Raw genomic sequence first — 17,846 nt, 5'->3', positions numbered from 1 at the left:
TTGCCCCCCTCCGTCTTTTTGGGAGGGGTTTATGTCTGGTTGGTTGATTGGTTGGCGGATCGATGGAGGATGGACTGATTAATGTACAACGGCTGGATTTCCCACGCCACATGCATGATCTAACAGATTCCCCATGTCATCTCCCTCTTGCGACTCATGACGGAGAAATCTGGCAGAGGCAGCGAATGGCTTTCGGAGGAGCTGACACCGTGAGAAGATCTTGGTGGTTACTCCCTCTCACCTCGTTTCCCCGACTGGTCAGATGAACTGTTCTCGAGATGGAGGATTGGTACAAACTGGAGGGGAGCAAAAATTTCCGCATTACATTGCTAGCCGTGTTTTGCTAGAAAGTTGCCTTCTTTTTACTGTATACACACACTGTCCAACTAACTCGACGTGAAACCGCTCTCATAATAATAAGTAGTTTCGCTCACAAATTTCCGTGCACCCAATAAACAAAACCTCTCCCTAGTCACTAGACCAGAGGATCTAGTACGGAATTCCATTGGTGATCAGTTGGAACTCGTCGTACACTTTGGTTGTCACGTTCGCCGCGCTCTTCTTGATGCATCCCAACATGAAATCGGCAGCCTCTCGCTCGCTCTTTTCCAGCACGAATCTCTGCTTGAAGTTCCTCATCGTCTCCGGTTTGAAGCACGGTAACCCACTGTCTAGCATCAAACTCACCAAGTGACTGAGCTTGTCGCAGTACGGGCGGCTGGCCAGGAAGGCCTTGATCGTCAGCTCCTCGAACCAGCGATACGGTTGACTGGTATGAGGGTCGTCGCCGCCCATGACGGCAATCATTTCAGGCGTCAATTTAAAAGGGGCCCGTTCGAATTTGACTCCGCCCGGCGCGATGTCGAAACAGAATCCAAAGTCAATGTGGAGAATGTGGCCTTTGTCGTCAATCATAATGTTTCCATTGTGGCGGTCCTTGAACTGTAAGAGGTACGTGATGACAGAATATGCCGCCATGCTTTTCACAAATTCACTGCGCGCTTCCTGGTAGCGTACGGAATGTTCGCCGCCGTATTTGGTGATGAAATAGTCCTGTAGACCATTCACCGCTTCCCGGCCCAACATGTCGCGACTGATAGAGTTTGGAAGTACGTCAATGACGCCACAGCCAGGCGCCGTTGCGGTGACGCGATACGGAAAGACGTAGACATCCAGGCCGATCGAGTTGAAGATGCCGCGGAAAGCTGCAATCATCTGCAACGCGAGGACGTCTTGCCGACAGTCGTCGCCGACTTTGAAGATGGCACTCTGCCAAACCTCATAAGTTGACAAACTCCCCTCGTTCAACTCAACGTTGGAGATGTCACTTGTATTCCTACGGCTGTGGCTGATCTTGGGATGTGCGATTTGAACCTTGGGTGCCGACTCTATCAGGTCGCTCGTCTCCTCATTGGAAGCCCCCTTCTGTTTGCGAATTCGGAAAGTGGCCATATACGGGGCCTTTGCATGTGACTGCAAAGGCTTACCCGATTTCCGATCGATGCCCACCACTACACCGTCAGGGTTACTCGGAAGATAGACCCCGACATCGACTTTGATTCGCCGAAGCTCTTCTTCGATCTTGGCCTTCTTTTCTGGCTTAGGCCTCTTGATGAACGGCTTGAGTTTGCCCGAGATATCGGTCACCTCACTGAAGAAGGAAAACTCTCGCTCGTAAAAGTCCTTGTCTTCGCCGGAGAAACTTGAGATCAGACTGTTCATGACTTTATCCAGTGTGGGCTTGACAGGGTCCGGCACTTGTGAGTCCTCATCCTTGTATGCGTTGGCCTTCATGTTCCAGATGATCTGGTGAGCAAACAACTGCGAGAATTTGCCAGTCTCGGTGATGTACCGCTCGACGTATCCCAGCGCGTCATACCGTAGGCTCTGTACAATCTGCGGAACATAGAAGAATGTAACATCAACAGAGTGGCTCTCCACAGCTCTCATCGCGTACTGGATGATGAATGGGTGATTACCAAAAGCAGGCATGAAGTATGTCACGGCCTGAACTGGATTGACCGGACGCCAGTATAATAGATACTTCAATTGGAATGACAAGTCTGACGCAAGTCTGTCGCCAAGCAGCAAATCGACGGCATTGGCTTCGTGCAAGGCTTTTTCGGGTTGATTGAGTAGCAGGAATCGGACATCGCGGCGAAGCTGGTCATGGTTGAATCGTGCGAGAAGCTGTACCGCGAGAGCTGGGTCCTCTGCCCATGCGGTCCGAACAAGGCCTGCAACTTGAGACTCAGGCTGGGCTTGGTGACCCGAATGCCCAAGGGGTGACAACCAAACGTTCAGCCGGTTGATTTCGTTCGTTAGAAGGGCTTCTAATAGCTCGTGCTTCTGTTGGGGGTCTTTTCTGGTCGCCGAAGCTGGAAATATGGGTGTCCGGGTACCTTGCAACAAGGCCAAAACATCCTGCATCACTTGAACCTCGGCCTTCAACTGTAACCGATTGCCACCAAAGGACCAATATGGCGGCTTTGCAAACCACTGCAGTCCGACGGATAGAATAAGATCTTTCAGTTTCCACATAGACAACTTGTTGAGACATGTGCTATTTTTGACCACTCGAAGAGCGAAAAGGACCACGTGGAATTGGATGTCGCGCAGAAGGGGATGTCCCTTGATATGGATAAAGCCATGAAGAGTTCGCTCTAGCAGTCGGAGAAATGTACGTTGAGTATTGGCGCTTCCAAGTCTGATGGCATTGAAATGACTTTCGAAAAATTGCATTAACCTGAAATGGGGCGCGATGGTGTTGTGCGCTGCTTGTGCTTCTTTGTGCAGCGCAGCTCTGTCAGATGGAGCGAACTCTTCCTTGACATAAAATGGATCTGGTTGCTCGAAATGGGGGCTGAAAATACCCACTTTGCGATCAATCGTCCTTTCCCAGGCCTGCGCAACCTCTGTCAAGATTCGGGGCTCCATCCTGGTGTTCTCGTGGATGACCCCAAGCCACAAGGAGATACCAAGTTTAATGGACTCCTTTGTGAAAATGGCGAATGGAATATTGACCAGGTAGTGCACAATAGCTGTCTGCGATTTCTTGCTCTGGCAGAGGAGAGCCGCCGCGCGTCGCAGAACATCCTTGACTTCGAACGCTTTCACATGGACCTTCAGACTCGTTTTCCTGTGAAGGTCGAGGAGTGCATCTTGCAAAACAGGCATTGGATCAGCAGACGGCCTCTGCAGGGAAGATCTTCGACCGGTCGTGTCATCCATGTAGATCTCGTCGCGGTGGTGGTCCGGGATTCCTGTGAATCGATATTCTTGCCGAGCAGTGTATTGGGCTACAAAGTCAGACGCCATGTTGATGTCCATTGAGTCATTTCTTCGGTCGATGGCGTTCAGTCTACGATCCGTCGGGGGAATCATGGAGCCCATTTCCAGAGCAAACGATCTGCCCAGGGAAATGTGTCCGTATGCCCCCGTGTCATCGAATTCGGATAGGTATGTCTGAAGTAGGCCCTTGACGTCCAAAGGTGCGACCCCCATTACCATGGTCACCCATTTCCTGGCATCACTATGCAGCGTCTGCAGAGTGCGCTTGCGGAATGCGTAGTCGTCGGATAACTCAACCGTGATCTTGCCTCGGGTCGAGGTGAGGACGGGCCGCCACTCGTACTCATCAGTGTCTGCATCAAGACAGCTGGACCACATTAAAGAGAGGAGCTCCAGTAAAGCAAACAAGGCGGACTTTTGACACAATGCTGAAGGGACAAAGCTGATGATATGGTTGGCTGCTGCCCTTGCGACCTCTTGCATCTTACTGCTCCGGTGACAACAGCCACTCAGAATCCGAGCGAGTTGTCGAGACACATAGGGGGCGCTGAAATCATCATCCTTGCCAGCCACAGCTTTCTGGGTATACCTCTTGACAACCTCGTTCGCAATCGAGCCCATGCATGCTCCCATATGGCTGGTCTGCGTCGTCGGATCCGAGAAATAGTCCAGGATCTCAGCACAGCTTCCAGATACCGCTCGGAGGCTTTCAACCAGAAACACAGCATTTAAAAACACGACCTTCTGGTAACTCAACTTTCCGATGTCAGATTCTCGATCGGGGATAGCGAAAAGAAGAGCTTTCTTTTGGTCGTTCATGTGATGAGAGTTCATTCCTCTTCGCAGGACGGTGTTGATCTCCACATCTGATTCTAAAAGCTCGGCACGGTCATCATCCACGAGAGGCATCGAGTTCATCGCCAACACCCGCAACTCATGGTAATGCTGCTGGCCGATGCGAGACTGGAGAGTGATTCCGTGCACAGCCACGTTGTACCAGACCTCTCTAACCATGCTTAGCACATCGCCATCTTCGGCAAGTGTGCTCTCGATGGTTAGCGCAGGCTTTCGAGAAGCAAGAATAGACAGCGGCTTGAGTAGAGGTGCTATCTCTTTTGCAGCCTGTTCGACTTCCGCAGACTGCTTGAATTCGCCTTCGACAACATCACCCTTGCTGAGGACCCGTTCCAGCAGCTGCATGGCATAGATCTTGAACAGTGGCGATCGGTTATCGAGGTTGATTGCCAAGTATTCTTGCGCGTTGCGGATAGCTTGCATGATGATGGTGTTCTCCTGAGCTACGGCCTCGTGATGCATTCGACTGTATAGTCTGATCAAAGCCTTGAACTCGTTCTCCTTGCCAAAAATGGCGAGCTTTGCCGCTTCTTCGATAATGCGAGCATCCACCACGACGCTGATTCTCCCCACCTTTTGTAGCATCATCATCTGTGCTAGGGCAATTATTTTGTTGTCGTTGCATTCGGTGGCTATGACAACAATTGCATCTGCGACGTTGCCACAGACCAGCGATGTTTCTTCATCACCACTCAGAGAGAGCGAAATGACGCTCCCAGTTCGGAGTCTTGTCGTAGATGACATGGATCCATTGTGAGCCGGGTGTTCTAGTAACCCGTGAGCCTGGTGTACCTTTTCGGCTCCTGTTTGCGAACTGAGAACATTTCCCAGTGAATATATCGTGGTGATAATAGCATCGTGTGACAGCATCCTCAAGATATGCGACAAGCTTTGCGCAGCGATGGCAACTGCTGGTGGGCGGGAGGTGCCACGGACAATGAATCTTAACAGGGCCCGAGCGTAATTGTTTGCACCTTCGGGGATGTGTTTGGCCACAACGGCCATTGTTTTCAAGACTATGTCCGCAAGGTCGAGATCTGCCATTTGAACTTGGTTGGCAATCGAGTCTTCCAGCCACGCGGCCAGGTCCTCGGCATCTGCGATTTCCTCGTCCAGAACCAGGCAATGCAGATATGCTTCTACCGCGTACGCCTTGACAGAAAACGCGAGACGCTGTTGCCAGACTGAGCTGAGCTGCAAATAATCCGAGCCATCCTCTAGCACACGCATTTGCTCACTGACGATGTCCACCAGATAGGCGACCATGTCATCCGTAATAGTGTCATCTTTAGCTCGGTTGAGGTGGTTGCCAGCGATGTATTGATCGAGTATGTCTCCGCACTCTACCGTGTGCTCATCGCATAACATTCTGGCCGTACACGCAAGTACCAGTTTCATGAAGCCCTTTTGTAACACCATGGCTCCGACTGGAAGTCCCTGTGCTGCGAATCGTTTCAAGTATTTTCTCCAATCACGATCCGCCGGATCAGTGGATGTGGAATTCCGGATAGCTGACGAGGCAGTCTCGACGGCTATCAGGAAACGCTCTGACAAAGCTTCTTTCAAGCAGCGAATAAGTTCGACTGTTTCATAAGGGGACCAGAAGTTGCCATGAGCAGCCGCCGCATCCAGAAACCCGATTAACGACACCGTTATCGCCGCAATTTCCTGGGTTTCGTCGTCGTCGTCTGAATCTTGCTCGCCAACCCCAACAGCTGCCAGCGCCGAAGCAGACTGGGACCAATTCTGTGTATACAACTTGATGCTGTACGCGACCGCGTTTTTCAAAGGGGGGAATCTGAGTCCGAGGACGAGTAGCGCCTTTGTAAGTTGGAACGTGAGGGCAGTCCACGGCGTGGGTCTGATTTCTTGGACAAAGGGCGAGGATGAGAAGACTTGGGAATGCGACTCGGGCAGGTAAGCTGTCAACTGCTTGACCAGGCGATCGGCATGAGACAGCTCGTGCAAGTCGTGAGCACTTGCGCACAAGGCGAGCAAGACATCGAGTTCGCGGGGCGACATAGGCACCCGTGAAATGGGTGCAATTGCCCGAAGGACGCCATCGAGAACACCACCGTTCGTCTGGGGCCTGATGGACGGCGCTGCCGATGTTAGACGCTTGAATTCCGCCTCACGGGTCGAGGATCGGACTGAGGAGAGGGCCGCAAGCTTGGAGAAGGCCTGGCGACGCAGGCCTCCATGACCGCTGAAAGCACGTTAGCACAGAAACATAACATTGAGAAAAAGAGAATGGGAGGTATACAGGTCCATCTGGCCCGAGATTTGAGGCGCTTGTCGCGCAAGACGTGGAGGAGGACAAATCCACCTTGGTCTCCTTGGAGACTGCGGCCTTGGGGGCAAGTCCAAAAGTTCAGAAGAGGAAATATGATGATGATGCGGGATTCCAGCGTCACAAAGGGGAAAGTAGCCCGATAATGGACACCAAACGCATGCACGAAGAACCATTACTTCGGTATCTCTACCATTCCACGCGAATCAGGTTTATCTTCGAACTTGTAATACTTTGTCAAAGGTTTTATTAGCCGTTTGCACCTCCAATACGGGTACTCGGCGCTCCAGAGTCTATGAAACGCGAAACATGGTGTCGTTCGCTCAACGGCAACACAATGGTATCTCTCACATTCGAACACGGTTTTTGGGGATATTCAACTGAAATGTTGACACAGAGCACCTCAACGCCTCATAGCACCTAACCCTGACGCCCAAAACCCCCTACTTTTACAATTCGGCTCTGCCCTTACGAGGAAACAGCCCCGCGAGCGTCTCCCTCATTGCTTTCTGAATATCCTGGAGCTCCTGCTCATCGGTCGTGATAACATCGTCATTAAGGCACATCTGGCCCGGAAGCTGCTTGCCTCCTTTGACATAATGCCGGTATAAGGTGCTGTCGATCTGGTCGGCGTCGGTCACCATGACAAAGAGCGTGTCCGATGGATCAACCTCGGTGAACTTGTAGCGCATGGCGCCTTTGATCACAATCTCGCGGTCGGCAGCTTGAGTCTCGGCGTCCGGCAACAGTGGCTCCAAACCCGACGGTGTCTGCTGAAGAAGTCCCTTTAGCAGGCAGTCACCGCAATGTGGGTTCTGGCGAGCCAGCCGGTCAAAGATGACGGACGAGCTGAATGTCGGGTTCGTGCTGGACGGGGGCGAATTGTCGGAGAGAAAGCCTGGTGCTAGGCAGTCGTCTATCGAGAAGTCCGTGCAGTCGACATTCCGAATGGCATGGGGTCCGTCGAGAGACGTCCACAAGGAATTGGTGTTGACTTGGGGCGCGCGGAGTCCAGCCTCTTCAAGCATGGATGGGACATGGTAGAAGAGCTTGCGGCGGAACGTCGCCTTGTCAGCATTCTTAGCCCCTTCGGCCAGATCGGCAACGATCCTCGTGCGCTCCTCCCAGGACAAGATACCATCTCGATCGACGTCACTCCGCAGCATGATGTAACTCCACAAGAGGAGTTCACGGTGACGTTCGATTACATAGTGGTTGCTCACATACCAGGAGTAAAGCTGAAATCCGGGCTCGCCTCGAAACCGCTTACAGGCACTCTGGATTTCGGAGCGTGGAAATGCCTCGATCGCCTCTCGCATAATGCTTCGTGACAGGGAATGTCCGAAGTGACTCTGGCCCTTGCGTTTTCGGACGCCGAACCGACGATTCAAAAGCCACGACGTATAGATCAAATACGGCTGGAAAAATTCAACGTCAGACCACCCTTTGGAGGTAAGGAATCACAAGTCGGAAACACACCTTTTCACCGAAACGTTGTGCGTCGGCTTCGGTCGGGGCAGAGGTAGTGCTGTACCCATTGGTCTTGAAGCTCAACACCGCTCCAAACAGTGGCGAGTAAATGTCGGCGGGGGCGTGCTCCCGTGTCAGCAACATGTCGTCGGACATGGCATAGAACTGAGGCCATAGTGTCAGTGTCGGTAAGTTATAAGCCGGGCTCTACTTCTCACGCACCTGGTCGACGTCCGACTCTGTGTTGAATATCTGATTTTCGATTGTCAGAGAGTTGAACGCCGGTAAGCAGACCTTCTTGTCGTCCTCGAACATCTCCTCTTGAGAAATAACCTGAACCAGCTTGGAGACCTTGGGGTCATCGACAGCAAGCCAAGTGGGCGTCTGTTTCCTGACAGGAGCCCCATTCCTGTAAATCGAGTTGACAAGGACTTTGATGGTGTTCATGAAATCGCCAGCATTCTTCTCGATGCTGCGAAAAGAATAGCGCAGTTCGTCCCAGTCGCGGTATCTGTTCGTGCCGTGCGACTTGATCCATTCTCCTTCAGCATCATTCAGAATCGACCGCTCCTCCCACGGCCTGATGGTATCCTGAAAGTCCTGCTCGGAACCATTGACCCCTAGGATATTTTATCAGCAAAACCTGCACCAGTTTTCTTCGAAGGAGTCGCCATGCGATGCAATCATACACAGATAGACAAAATCGATCTTGGGTTCTTCCAGATCTCCCCATTTCTCCCAGTTGTACGTCCCTGAACTCACCCATTCGTCTTCCCAACCCTGGAGGACCTCGTCCTTGACCGTCTCCTCGAACGGGACCCAGATGAACTCTGGAAGGTATTCGGCCTTCTTTTCCAGCGACAAGTGCTGTTTCGACTCGTTCGATTCGTCCTCGACTCGAGCGTCGTCGGATGCAGGGGTCGGTTTCTTGTCGATTTCCACGTTGGCAAGTGGCGGTTCCGGGTCAGCAATGGCAAATGGACCCTTGACGTCTTCAGCCTGTTCCCCGCCCTTGGGTGGTTGAGAGGCCTTGTCGTCCTCTTCGTCGGCAGCAGTTTCAAAGGGATCCTCGGCTTTTTCGGCCGGTTTCTCGTTTTTGGGAGGTCGAGAGGCTTTGTCGTCCTCTTCGTGGGCAGCAATCGCAAATGAATCCTTGATCGCTTCAACCAGATCCTCACTCTTGGGTGGTTTGGAGGCTTCGTTATCCTCTTCGGTGAGGGTCTGGTTCAAGTTGGAGGCGAGTGAGCTGTTGACATCGAAGGTATTGTTGTCAGGAATGGCCGAGGGCTGCGCTTGCTTGGACGGACTCGATCCACCTAACCAGCTCTGGAGTTTCACCTTGTATCGATTGCTGTGACGGTAGTCTGTGGTATCCCGGGACATGGCCAGATAAACCGTGGTCCCAATGAGGACAACGAACAAGAACAAGATGCTGGATCGAGGTCCCTTCCTCCGCCATAACGGTCTTTTGATCTTGACCCAGAGCGGCGTCCTGTGGTCGGTGATTTGAGAGTAGTACATGGTGTTGGTGTACATTGTGTTATTGACCTTTGCCAACAACTCCAGGTTATGCCGACTCGGTGAAGCCTCAATCCCACGACGTCAACCATAACCCAACCCCCTGGGGGTTTCAATCAAATTCACAATAAACGCAGCAGAAACAAACCACCCTACTTCTTCCAACGTGATAGAGGCATTCAGCCACGGGTTGCCAGGATATTGGAAGCCGGCGCACACGTCTCAACAGATATTCGTTGTCGTTGTCGTTGTTGGATGTTGTTGTGTTCTTCACTGGATGGAAGAGGGGGTCCTGGATATGCGGAGTTCGATGAGCACACGACACAGCTCGTGGGGGGGAGATCACCCAGTATACATAAGAATGCCGAGCAACCAGAAGAAACATCCCGGCAAGAAGTAGCTCCCGAGGAAACCAAATTAAGCGAGCATGAAACCCAATGGCACGACTTTGCTTTGGAGGGGTGGGGGAGGCGGGAGGCAGAGAGAAGGGGAATCAGGGGGGAGGAAAGGTAAAGTTGGTACATATCGCTTGAGACTGTATGCCTGAATGATTGATGGCGTTTCTTCTTATCGTCATGCCTGCACTTTTGCTCCTGGGAAGGGAAGAAGAAGCCGAAGTCTTCGGGATCGAGTTTAACGTGGCACAGAACGAGGCAAACGGGATCCAAAAAGGATCCAAGGCAGCCTTGCTTCCCCTCCCGGGTTGGATTGATTGTAGCGCCACTCGGGCTACTCTTGGGTGCAGGATCGACAAGCCTTGATTGAGGAGAAGTTCGCTTCCGAGGGGTTGATCGACGCGCTTATGCAGGGACAAGCGAAGTCTCTTGTGCTTTGGCTTCCGAAGTTTCGATCTTTTTTTTCTCCGGCTTCTCTCCACTTTTGTTTGTGTCTCGGATTTCCCCTTTGGGAAATAGATACAAGCAGCGGTCATGACGATGCTCGTCCCACGAACGCGTCAAATCACGCGATTTCTCCAGAAAGAGGGGGATTGTTGTTCGCGCGAAAAGATAACAACATGCCCAGTCTCATGGGTCCCCTTTGCTATTGGCTCTTGGCCAGTATATATGCTTTTTTGGGGCGAGTGTTGGTTCTTTTGTAAGGTTGGCTCTTGTCTTTCAGCCTTTCAGCCTTTCAGGAGACACGCCTCGATTCAATCCCAGTCCCTGCCAGTCACTGGTTCTAAATCTATCCAAGCCATTCCTTGCTAGAGCGATGTTTGATTGCAGTACGACGACAAGCAAAAGTATCCAGGTCCAAGGGCACTCTCCTCCTGTGCTTAGTGCTTGTTGTGAATGATTCACCCCCTATGCATCATGTACCGACCGAGGACAAGGTCAAATGAACACGCACGGCCGAAAGTTGTCCTGGCCGAGATTAAGACTGGCACAACCTCATATATTTGGGCTCTGGCTGTTCGCCACTTTATTCGAAAGAGTGTTTTTTTGGATTTTGGCGGGCTGTTTCTTTGAGGATGAGTACGAGATAACTAGCTGATTGTCCTTGAAATCTACACACACACACCACACACACACACACATATACACGAACACACAATGACCGAACTCGTCTCGTTAAGCGTGCAGCGCCACTCCCGGGAGTCCTTCGACACGGGTAAGTACATGGCTGATTCCAGATCAACATGTCGCTCAAGGACCAGAAGCTAATGAGGCCGACCTCCCACCCCAACAGAGTCGGAGATGGATCAACACGACGTGGAAAAGCGACTCGTGTCCGAAGGATCCCACAACAAGGCCATGATCCCTCGATGGATTCTCACGGGCAATGAGGCAAAGCGACGTTTCAACATCGGCCTGAGCGAGAAGGACGCCATTAATATCCTCTGCGTCTTACTCAACACGGTGTCGGCCGTGGCCATCGTCTTTGCGAACAAGATGTAAGGTTTGTGGCAGGCATATCAGGAGCCTTAAATTCGTTGCTGTTGTCATCCCGGCGGGAGGGGAAGGGATTTTGCTGACCCCTGGTCTTTTCTATGCCCATCAGTGTCTTTAACGATCCTCAATTTCGAAAATTCCAGATTGGCACCGCGGCCTGGCACTTCACGGCGACCAGTGTCTTGTTGTATGTGGCGACCTTGAAACCCTTCAGCTTCTTCAAGCCCGTGCGGCTCGCCGTGCGAGATGTCCTGCCGCTGTCGACCCTGTTCGTCGGGTTCCTGGTCCTGGGTAACCTGTCTCTGGCCCTCAACACCGTCTCCTTTTACCAGCTGGCCAAGATCATGACCACGCCGACCGTGGTGGCGATCAACTTTGTGCTGTTCGGAACCCGCCTCCCGACTCCCCTGCTGGTGGCCATCATGGTTTCGTGCCTGGGCGTGGCCTTGACCAACGTCGCCATGGTGTCGTCCAACCCGACGGGCAGCCTGGTGGCCATCGCGGCCTTCGTCACCACGGCATTCTACCAGATCTGGATCGGCAAGAAGGTCCACGAGCTCGACATCAGCGCCCCCGCGCTGCTGCTGAACCAGGCGCCCGTCTCGGTGGTGATGCTGCTGGTGCTGCTCCCCTTCACCGACACGCTCCCGGACTTTTGGACCGTCGACCCCAAGATCCTGGCCACGTTCCTCTTCTCGGGCATCCTCGCCGCGGGGCTCAACCTGAGCCAGTTCCTGATCATCGGACGCCTCTCGGCCCTCGCCTTCAACGTCGTCTCCAACGCCAAAAACGTCATCATCATCGCCCTGGGCTGGTACGTGGCCGGCCAGGCCCCGTCGATCAAGGACGTTTTGGGCGTCATGCTCGCCCTAGGCGGAGCGGGCGCGTATTCGTGGTTACAGCGTCGGTGATATCTCTTTTTTCCTACGTCTCATTTCTTTTCAGAATAATTCCGTGTCCACGACTTGGCGAGAGATGCATGTATATATTTGTATTGCTTTGCTCTGTATAGTATTGGCGTTTGACGGACATCAGTGACATGTGGGAAAGAGTAACATTGGAGACTTCCAAAGCATGAAACGCTTATGACACGTAAAGGTAATTCGGCATAATCCACAGGCGTTGTACAGAACCTGGCTTCGATTTATTCTTGTCCTCTTTTCTCCTTCTGTGGAATCCCTGTGAAGGTCTCGAGGAGTGGCCCCGGCGCCGGGAACCCTCGTGAGAAGAGATACTTGCACGAGCATGTTTCTTGTTAGTGTGTTACATTATATATGGTCTTTGTTGAAAGCCCCGAGAGGCAGATAGTTCAACACTGATAGACAAATGCAAAATGATTAGTAGCACCACATGGGCTTCAGACGTCGAACCTTTGAGCTTTGCCGCGGGGACACATTAGAGATTGTATTGAGAGGCTGTATCAATGCCGAGTAAGTACTCATGAGTTATCGTGAACCATTTGCCCCGAAGAAAGGGGGAGGAAGGGGGGGGAAGTCCCAAACGCCGCAGAGCCAGTGTCATGAACCGCATGACAGATGAGTCTATCCTTGTCTACCATCGTTTGCTCTGAATAATCTCCCCACGACTGGCGAGATATTTCCCGTCGTGTTGCGCTAAAAGGTAAAGGAAGGAATTGAAGCACCATTCCAACAGCCAGGGTGAGTGGGTGTGTATGGACTGATCTCAACCACCACCACCACCCTTTCTCCCCATTTTCTCAATTCCACGTGAGGTTTTCCACCTCGAAATTCCCATTTTGCTGGCTCTTTTGTTTCCTGTAATTATCCCAAAACTTTGATATCTCAGCCAGCAGCTCGGGCATCTGGTCGACCTCCTTGACCCATTCGGACGGGTTTTGCTCGTACGCTTCTACGAAAGATTTGATCCTGTCCACCTTTGTGCTTCCCGACCCCGCGAAATGTAGCAACAGATCTGTAAATTTTCGTGTCAGGAGTTGGTTAGGATGCCAGGAGTGAGGGAGTCACGTCAGAAGAAGGGAAAAAAAACAATTGGGTGCAAGAGAAGGGGTTCCGCTTACCACCAGGTTTCACGCCGTTGAGGTGCTGCTTCCTTCTTGCGATCGGCCGTCCACGGTCGTTCCGGGCACCCATGTACGCATTCAGCCATCGCTGGGGGATCTCGGCGTAGCCGTCGAGATATGTCGTGCCGTCCCAGGGGCGATAGACTCCGCCCTCGTGCACAACATGTTCAATGGCCGATTGCTCCGAGTAGCGCAGGTCGACATTCGGTCGGAAAGTCTCGACGCTGAGCGACGACGCCAGCAAGTGGACTGAGTAGTCATTGACTCTGAGGAGGAAGGCGCCGTCATTGAGACCATTGTGGTCGTTGCCGCAGAGGAAGTTGACCCCACGCACATCCGCCGGCGGCAGATAGATTTCCAAGGGGATTTTGGGATTTAGGAGAAACGTGTCGGCGTCGAACCAGAATATCCATTCGATCCTGGCCTCGGGGGGTTTCGCCAACTCGTTCAGCACCACGCTCAAGATGAAGGCGGGCTTGGTCCAGAGACGTCCCAGCATCTTCTGACGCAGGACGTGCAATTGATAGCCGTGCATGTTGGCATGGAGGGCGTGGGATTCTAGAGCCCTTTCGTATGCGTCGTTCGGCTCGCCGTACAGCATGGTGACTTTGGCAATTTTGACTTCGGAATGCGGCTTGTTGTAGGTGCTAGAGTTGCTGTCATCATTGTCGTCTTCAACTTCGACCTGGACCTCAGTCTCCTCTTCCTCCTCATCGTCATCGTCTTTATCCTCTACCCCGAATGAGGGAGTTTTGAGCCCATTTTGTTGAGTGACCAATCCCGGAACCTCGTCTTGTTTGGCGGTCAATTCCTCGAGCTCTCTGAGTTCTTGACCTGCTGAAGCTTGTTCGGTGATCCGTCTGGGATGCGGCTGGAGTTGAAAGGAAGATAGGTCTCTCCATTGGGACTGAGGCGCGGTCGGGCCCAGATGTGATAGAAGCAGCTGAAGGACAGCGATTATCACCAGTACCACCAAGACAGAACGGATCCTCTTCGCCATCTAGGCCTACAAACACACAAAAATAAAACACCCGTTTGAAGACCGCAAAATAGTGCTTTTAACGCTTCGAATATCTACAAAGGATGGACAAAGAATCCGGGCCTCCTCATCGTGCGTGGGGAGGGGGGAAGAAATCAAACAACAATTAAGTCGCTAAGCTCTTTGAAGCGAGGGTTTTGGGATCATTTTCCCTTTTTTTTTCTTTTTCCCATGAATTCAAGGGACCGTCGGTCTAGACGCGAAACGCACCCAAACTTCAGGTGGCACAACCTAGCCATGGTAAGGCGAGCGTTCCTCTGCTAGGCAGTCGGTCTAAATTAGCGAGAACAAGAAGAAGCTACGTTCGGCCAGCCAATGCAAGAGATACTGGGAGGGGGCATGACATCGGGGTATCCACAATAAATCGGATGACATCGACTGACTCGTCCAGAGACCAAAAGGGGTTGTGGCTCTTGGCACAGTAATTGCAGGCGGTTTACTTGTATCTATTTTGGCAGTCATGACAAAGGACAAGCCACGAGGCACAGGGTGTGTCGAGGTAAATGAAATGCGTGATTATCAATTCCTCTCTTGACAGGAGCCTCTTGACGTATGCACCGAGCAGTTGTGTTGTAATGACCTCAGTTCCTGTGCGGGAAGTAAGCCTTCTCCAGATCTAGCCTAAAGGGGTTAGTGTCTAGGTGGCGGGCGGAGGCAGCAGCCGATGTTCAAAGCGTATATACAGCGCTAGCGTCTCTGGCGCGTCGGGCTAACCGACGGGTAGAGTTAGAGTTATTCTCCTAAGCTGATCGCCAGTCGCTTTCCCCCAAATCGAACATGAGCCTCCTTTTCCCCTGCAGCTCTCGTAGCTTTTGAGTCCAATACCAATCCATCTCGGCCAGAGGTTCGGTGACTTCTCGCCTAAAAAAACCCCTCCACATCACAATTCATGCCTAATCTCCGAAGAGATCTTTGTTCGTCCCTCCCTCCCCATCCACATACCCCCTGGCACGTTTCCTGAAGAAAAACTTGGCGATCTCTCATGAGGGGTAGATCACCACAAATAGAGATTTGAAACTCAAACCTGTCTTGTGACACACCAATGGACAACAGACCCTGAGAAACGAAGGTCTGGGACCGTCTCCTATTCGTTGGCAGGTTACTTATCAGCACTGCTCCCCCCATGCGCCGACGAAAACTATCGATGAGGGAGTCGGTAGTAAGGAGGCCATTATTGCTCACGTACTCAGGACACTTGTTCTAGGGGTTTTTGCTCGACATGATGCATTTGTTGCCCATCCAGAATATTTTCGGGAATATCATCTTTTGTCCACTGTGCCCTTAGTTGCATTGCTGTGCAGTTTTTCCCCCCTTCCTCCCCGTCTCACCTTTTTGTCGATGGCTGAGAAAACTGCGTCCACTGGCGAGCTTCCCTTTTGGGAGCGCACACCGTTACAGGTGCCCGAGATGGCATCGTTGCTGGCACTGATCTCGAGCACAGGCAGGCGCAAGAATCTGTTTCGGGCACTTTTATGTGCAGTGCTATTGATCTTGTTGCTGCAGATGTCCGGGTCATTTATCGTGGTCACCCGGTACGCACGTGGAGGAAATCCTATCGACCACGTCTACAACACCACCTTGGGATTTCAGAGGGTCTTCGCCATCAACCTCCCGCAGCGGACCGACAAGAGGGACCTGAATACCCTTGCGGCCTCGTTCGCCGGCTTCGAGGTTGACTATCTTCCCGGCGTTGAGGCAGAAGATGTCGTCGAGAAAGCTGCGCCGTCGGTAAGTAACCACCCGACCTTATGCCGGGCAGAAAGCTGACATTATTGGGATCTCAGAATTGGGACTTTGACAGCCAGACGCCCGGGGCTCTCGGATGCTGGAGGGCTCACATGAATGCGCTCCAGAAGATCGTCGCCGAGCGGATCCAGACGGCCATGATCATCGAAGACGATGCAGACTGGTCCCCGTTCATCAAGGACCAACTATTCGAGCTTGCCACCGGCGCACGTGCATTGCAGCAGTCTCCCGACTTGACGCCGTCCCCGTACGGCCATGATTGGCACTTTCTCTGGCTGGGCCACAACAGGATCGGGCCGACAGACGACAACCAGAACATCTGGGTCGTCGATGACGACTTCACGGTCCCGCCGCTACCACACCGCAACTCGCGATGGCGGCAGTCCCACATCCCCGAGGATGCACTAAGGAACGACACACGGCTGTTCTTCAAGGCGTATGCGGGCATGTGCCTGTACGGGTATGCCGTGACCTACGAAGGGGCCCGCAAGATGCTGTCGTCACTGTCGGCGCAGCCGCGCAACCAGCCTGTCGACCAGAGCGTGTCGGACATGTGCCGAGGCAAGATGGCCAAGGGCTTTGACTGTTACGGGGTGTGGCCACCGCTGATAGCGACGCATCGCTCCGCCGGATACAAGTCGCGGGATTCAGACATCAACAACAACGAAAAGACCGGCTGGCACGAGGAATACACCTTCGACATCCCCTTCAGCACCATGATGAACATCCCCAGGTTGGCGGATGGCGCGACCTCGGTGCTGTCCCAGTGGGCCGACGTGCCCATTCAGGAAGTCACCTTTGACCTGGCCATTCGAAGCCCGCCGCAGGGATACCTCAAGAATATCAACTTTGGAGCTCTTCCGTTGCGAGACGATTCGATTACGATATAAAGCACACGACCGCACTGGATTAATTGTTCCAACCAACGATTCGGCTTATACGTCCCTCATCCGACCTTCGGCGTGGAATGAGGCCTCACGTTGTCATGGCGGAGGCAACGGACCTCGGTGGATGAAGTGAAGTGGCCATACTTCACCAGAGATTCAGGCTGATCACGGCTCCCGATGTTTATGGGCTTGTGACAGCCACTATTAAACAAACTCCGCGAGTATCGAATACTATCTGATACCCGTAAAGCACCCTCCCACAACATACTAATCGAATCTTCCGGCTTACCTGTGATGACGACCTGGAAGGACGTGAAATGTGACTGTCTAAAGGCTTGGAGTGTCACTAACTACGGTACAAGACGCTTTGGTTTGGTCCCTCGCTGGGAGCGCGGAGAAACTAGGGGGCACAAGTTACCTTGCTCCGTCCCCATCCAAGGGCAGGTGGAGGGAAGACAGGAATACACAGGAACACCAACCATCCTGTCCTTTTGGACAGCTGGATTCTCTCATAGATTTTGGGAGATTGGAGTTAATCGCCCACGTTTATATTTTCAACTCCATCAACCTTCACATATATACGCTGTTGAAGGAGGCAAAAAATTCTGTTTCGCCAAAGTCTTTGTTCTTTCCATTTTATATTCTGTCCAGGCCGAATCTGCGCCCACGTATCTCATACTAAAGTGCCTTGTCTCTTGTGCCTGCTCATGAGCTGCGAGGATGGCCAGATTCTGCCAAACCGGAGTTTGTGGGAGGGCGAATAGCTACAACGACGTGCTGGAGTGCATCATAGACCAGATGCTTCATGATCATTGCC

General features: G+C 52.5%; 4 protein-coding genes across 4 annotated transcripts; 2 read left to right on the top strand and 2 right to left on the bottom strand.

The window, feature by feature from the left end:
• Positions 1 to 489: 489 nt before the first annotated feature.
• On the bottom strand, positions 490 to 9,442 carry AYO20_06830 (hypothetical protein; the record flags this gene model as incomplete). The annotated part of the gene is made up of 5 exons (XM_022645118.1): positions 490 to 6,352; positions 6,890 to 7,854; positions 7,916 to 8,071; positions 8,129 to 8,526; positions 8,596 to 9,442. The coding sequence occupies 5 exons, from the start codon at positions 9,440 to 9,442 to the stop codon at positions 490 to 492; spliced, it is 8,229 nt and encodes a 2,742-aa protein (XP_022498831.1).
• A 1,535-nt stretch (positions 9,443 to 10,977) lies between these two features.
• Positions 10,978 to 12,227, top strand: AYO20_06829 (hypothetical protein; the record flags this gene model as incomplete). Its single annotated transcript, XM_022645117.1, has 3 exons — positions 10,978 to 11,035; positions 11,114 to 11,318; positions 11,426 to 12,227. The coding sequence occupies 3 exons, from the start codon at positions 10,978 to 10,980 to the stop codon at positions 12,225 to 12,227; spliced, it is 1,065 nt and encodes a 354-aa protein (XP_022498830.1).
• An 806-nt stretch (positions 12,228 to 13,033) lies between these two features.
• On the bottom strand, positions 13,034 to 14,357 carry AYO20_06828 (hypothetical protein; the record flags this gene model as incomplete). Its single annotated transcript, XM_022645116.1, has 2 exons — positions 13,034 to 13,248; positions 13,355 to 14,357. The coding sequence occupies 2 exons, from the start codon at positions 14,355 to 14,357 to the stop codon at positions 13,034 to 13,036; spliced, it is 1,218 nt and encodes a 405-aa protein (XP_022498829.1).
• A 1,377-nt stretch (positions 14,358 to 15,734) lies between these two features.
• AYO20_06827 (hypothetical protein) lies at positions 15,735 to 17,032 on the top strand (the record flags this gene model as incomplete). The annotated part of the gene is made up of 2 exons (XM_022645115.1): positions 15,735 to 16,124; positions 16,181 to 17,032. 2 exons carry the CDS (start codon positions 15,735 to 15,737, stop codon positions 17,030 to 17,032), a joined length of 1,242 nt encoding a protein of 413 aa, XP_022498828.1.
• Positions 17,033 to 17,846: the final 814 nt, after the last annotated feature.

This window comes from Fonsecaea nubica, assembly GCF_001646965.1.
Source record: "Fonsecaea nubica strain CBS 269.64 chromosome Unknown Scaff45, whole genome shotgun sequence".
Taxonomy (NCBI): domain Eukaryota; kingdom Fungi; phylum Ascomycota; class Eurotiomycetes; order Chaetothyriales; family Herpotrichiellaceae; genus Fonsecaea; species Fonsecaea nubica.
The sequence above is the reverse complement of the archived record's forward strand: the minus strand, read 5'-3'. Positions and strand labels throughout refer to the sequence as shown.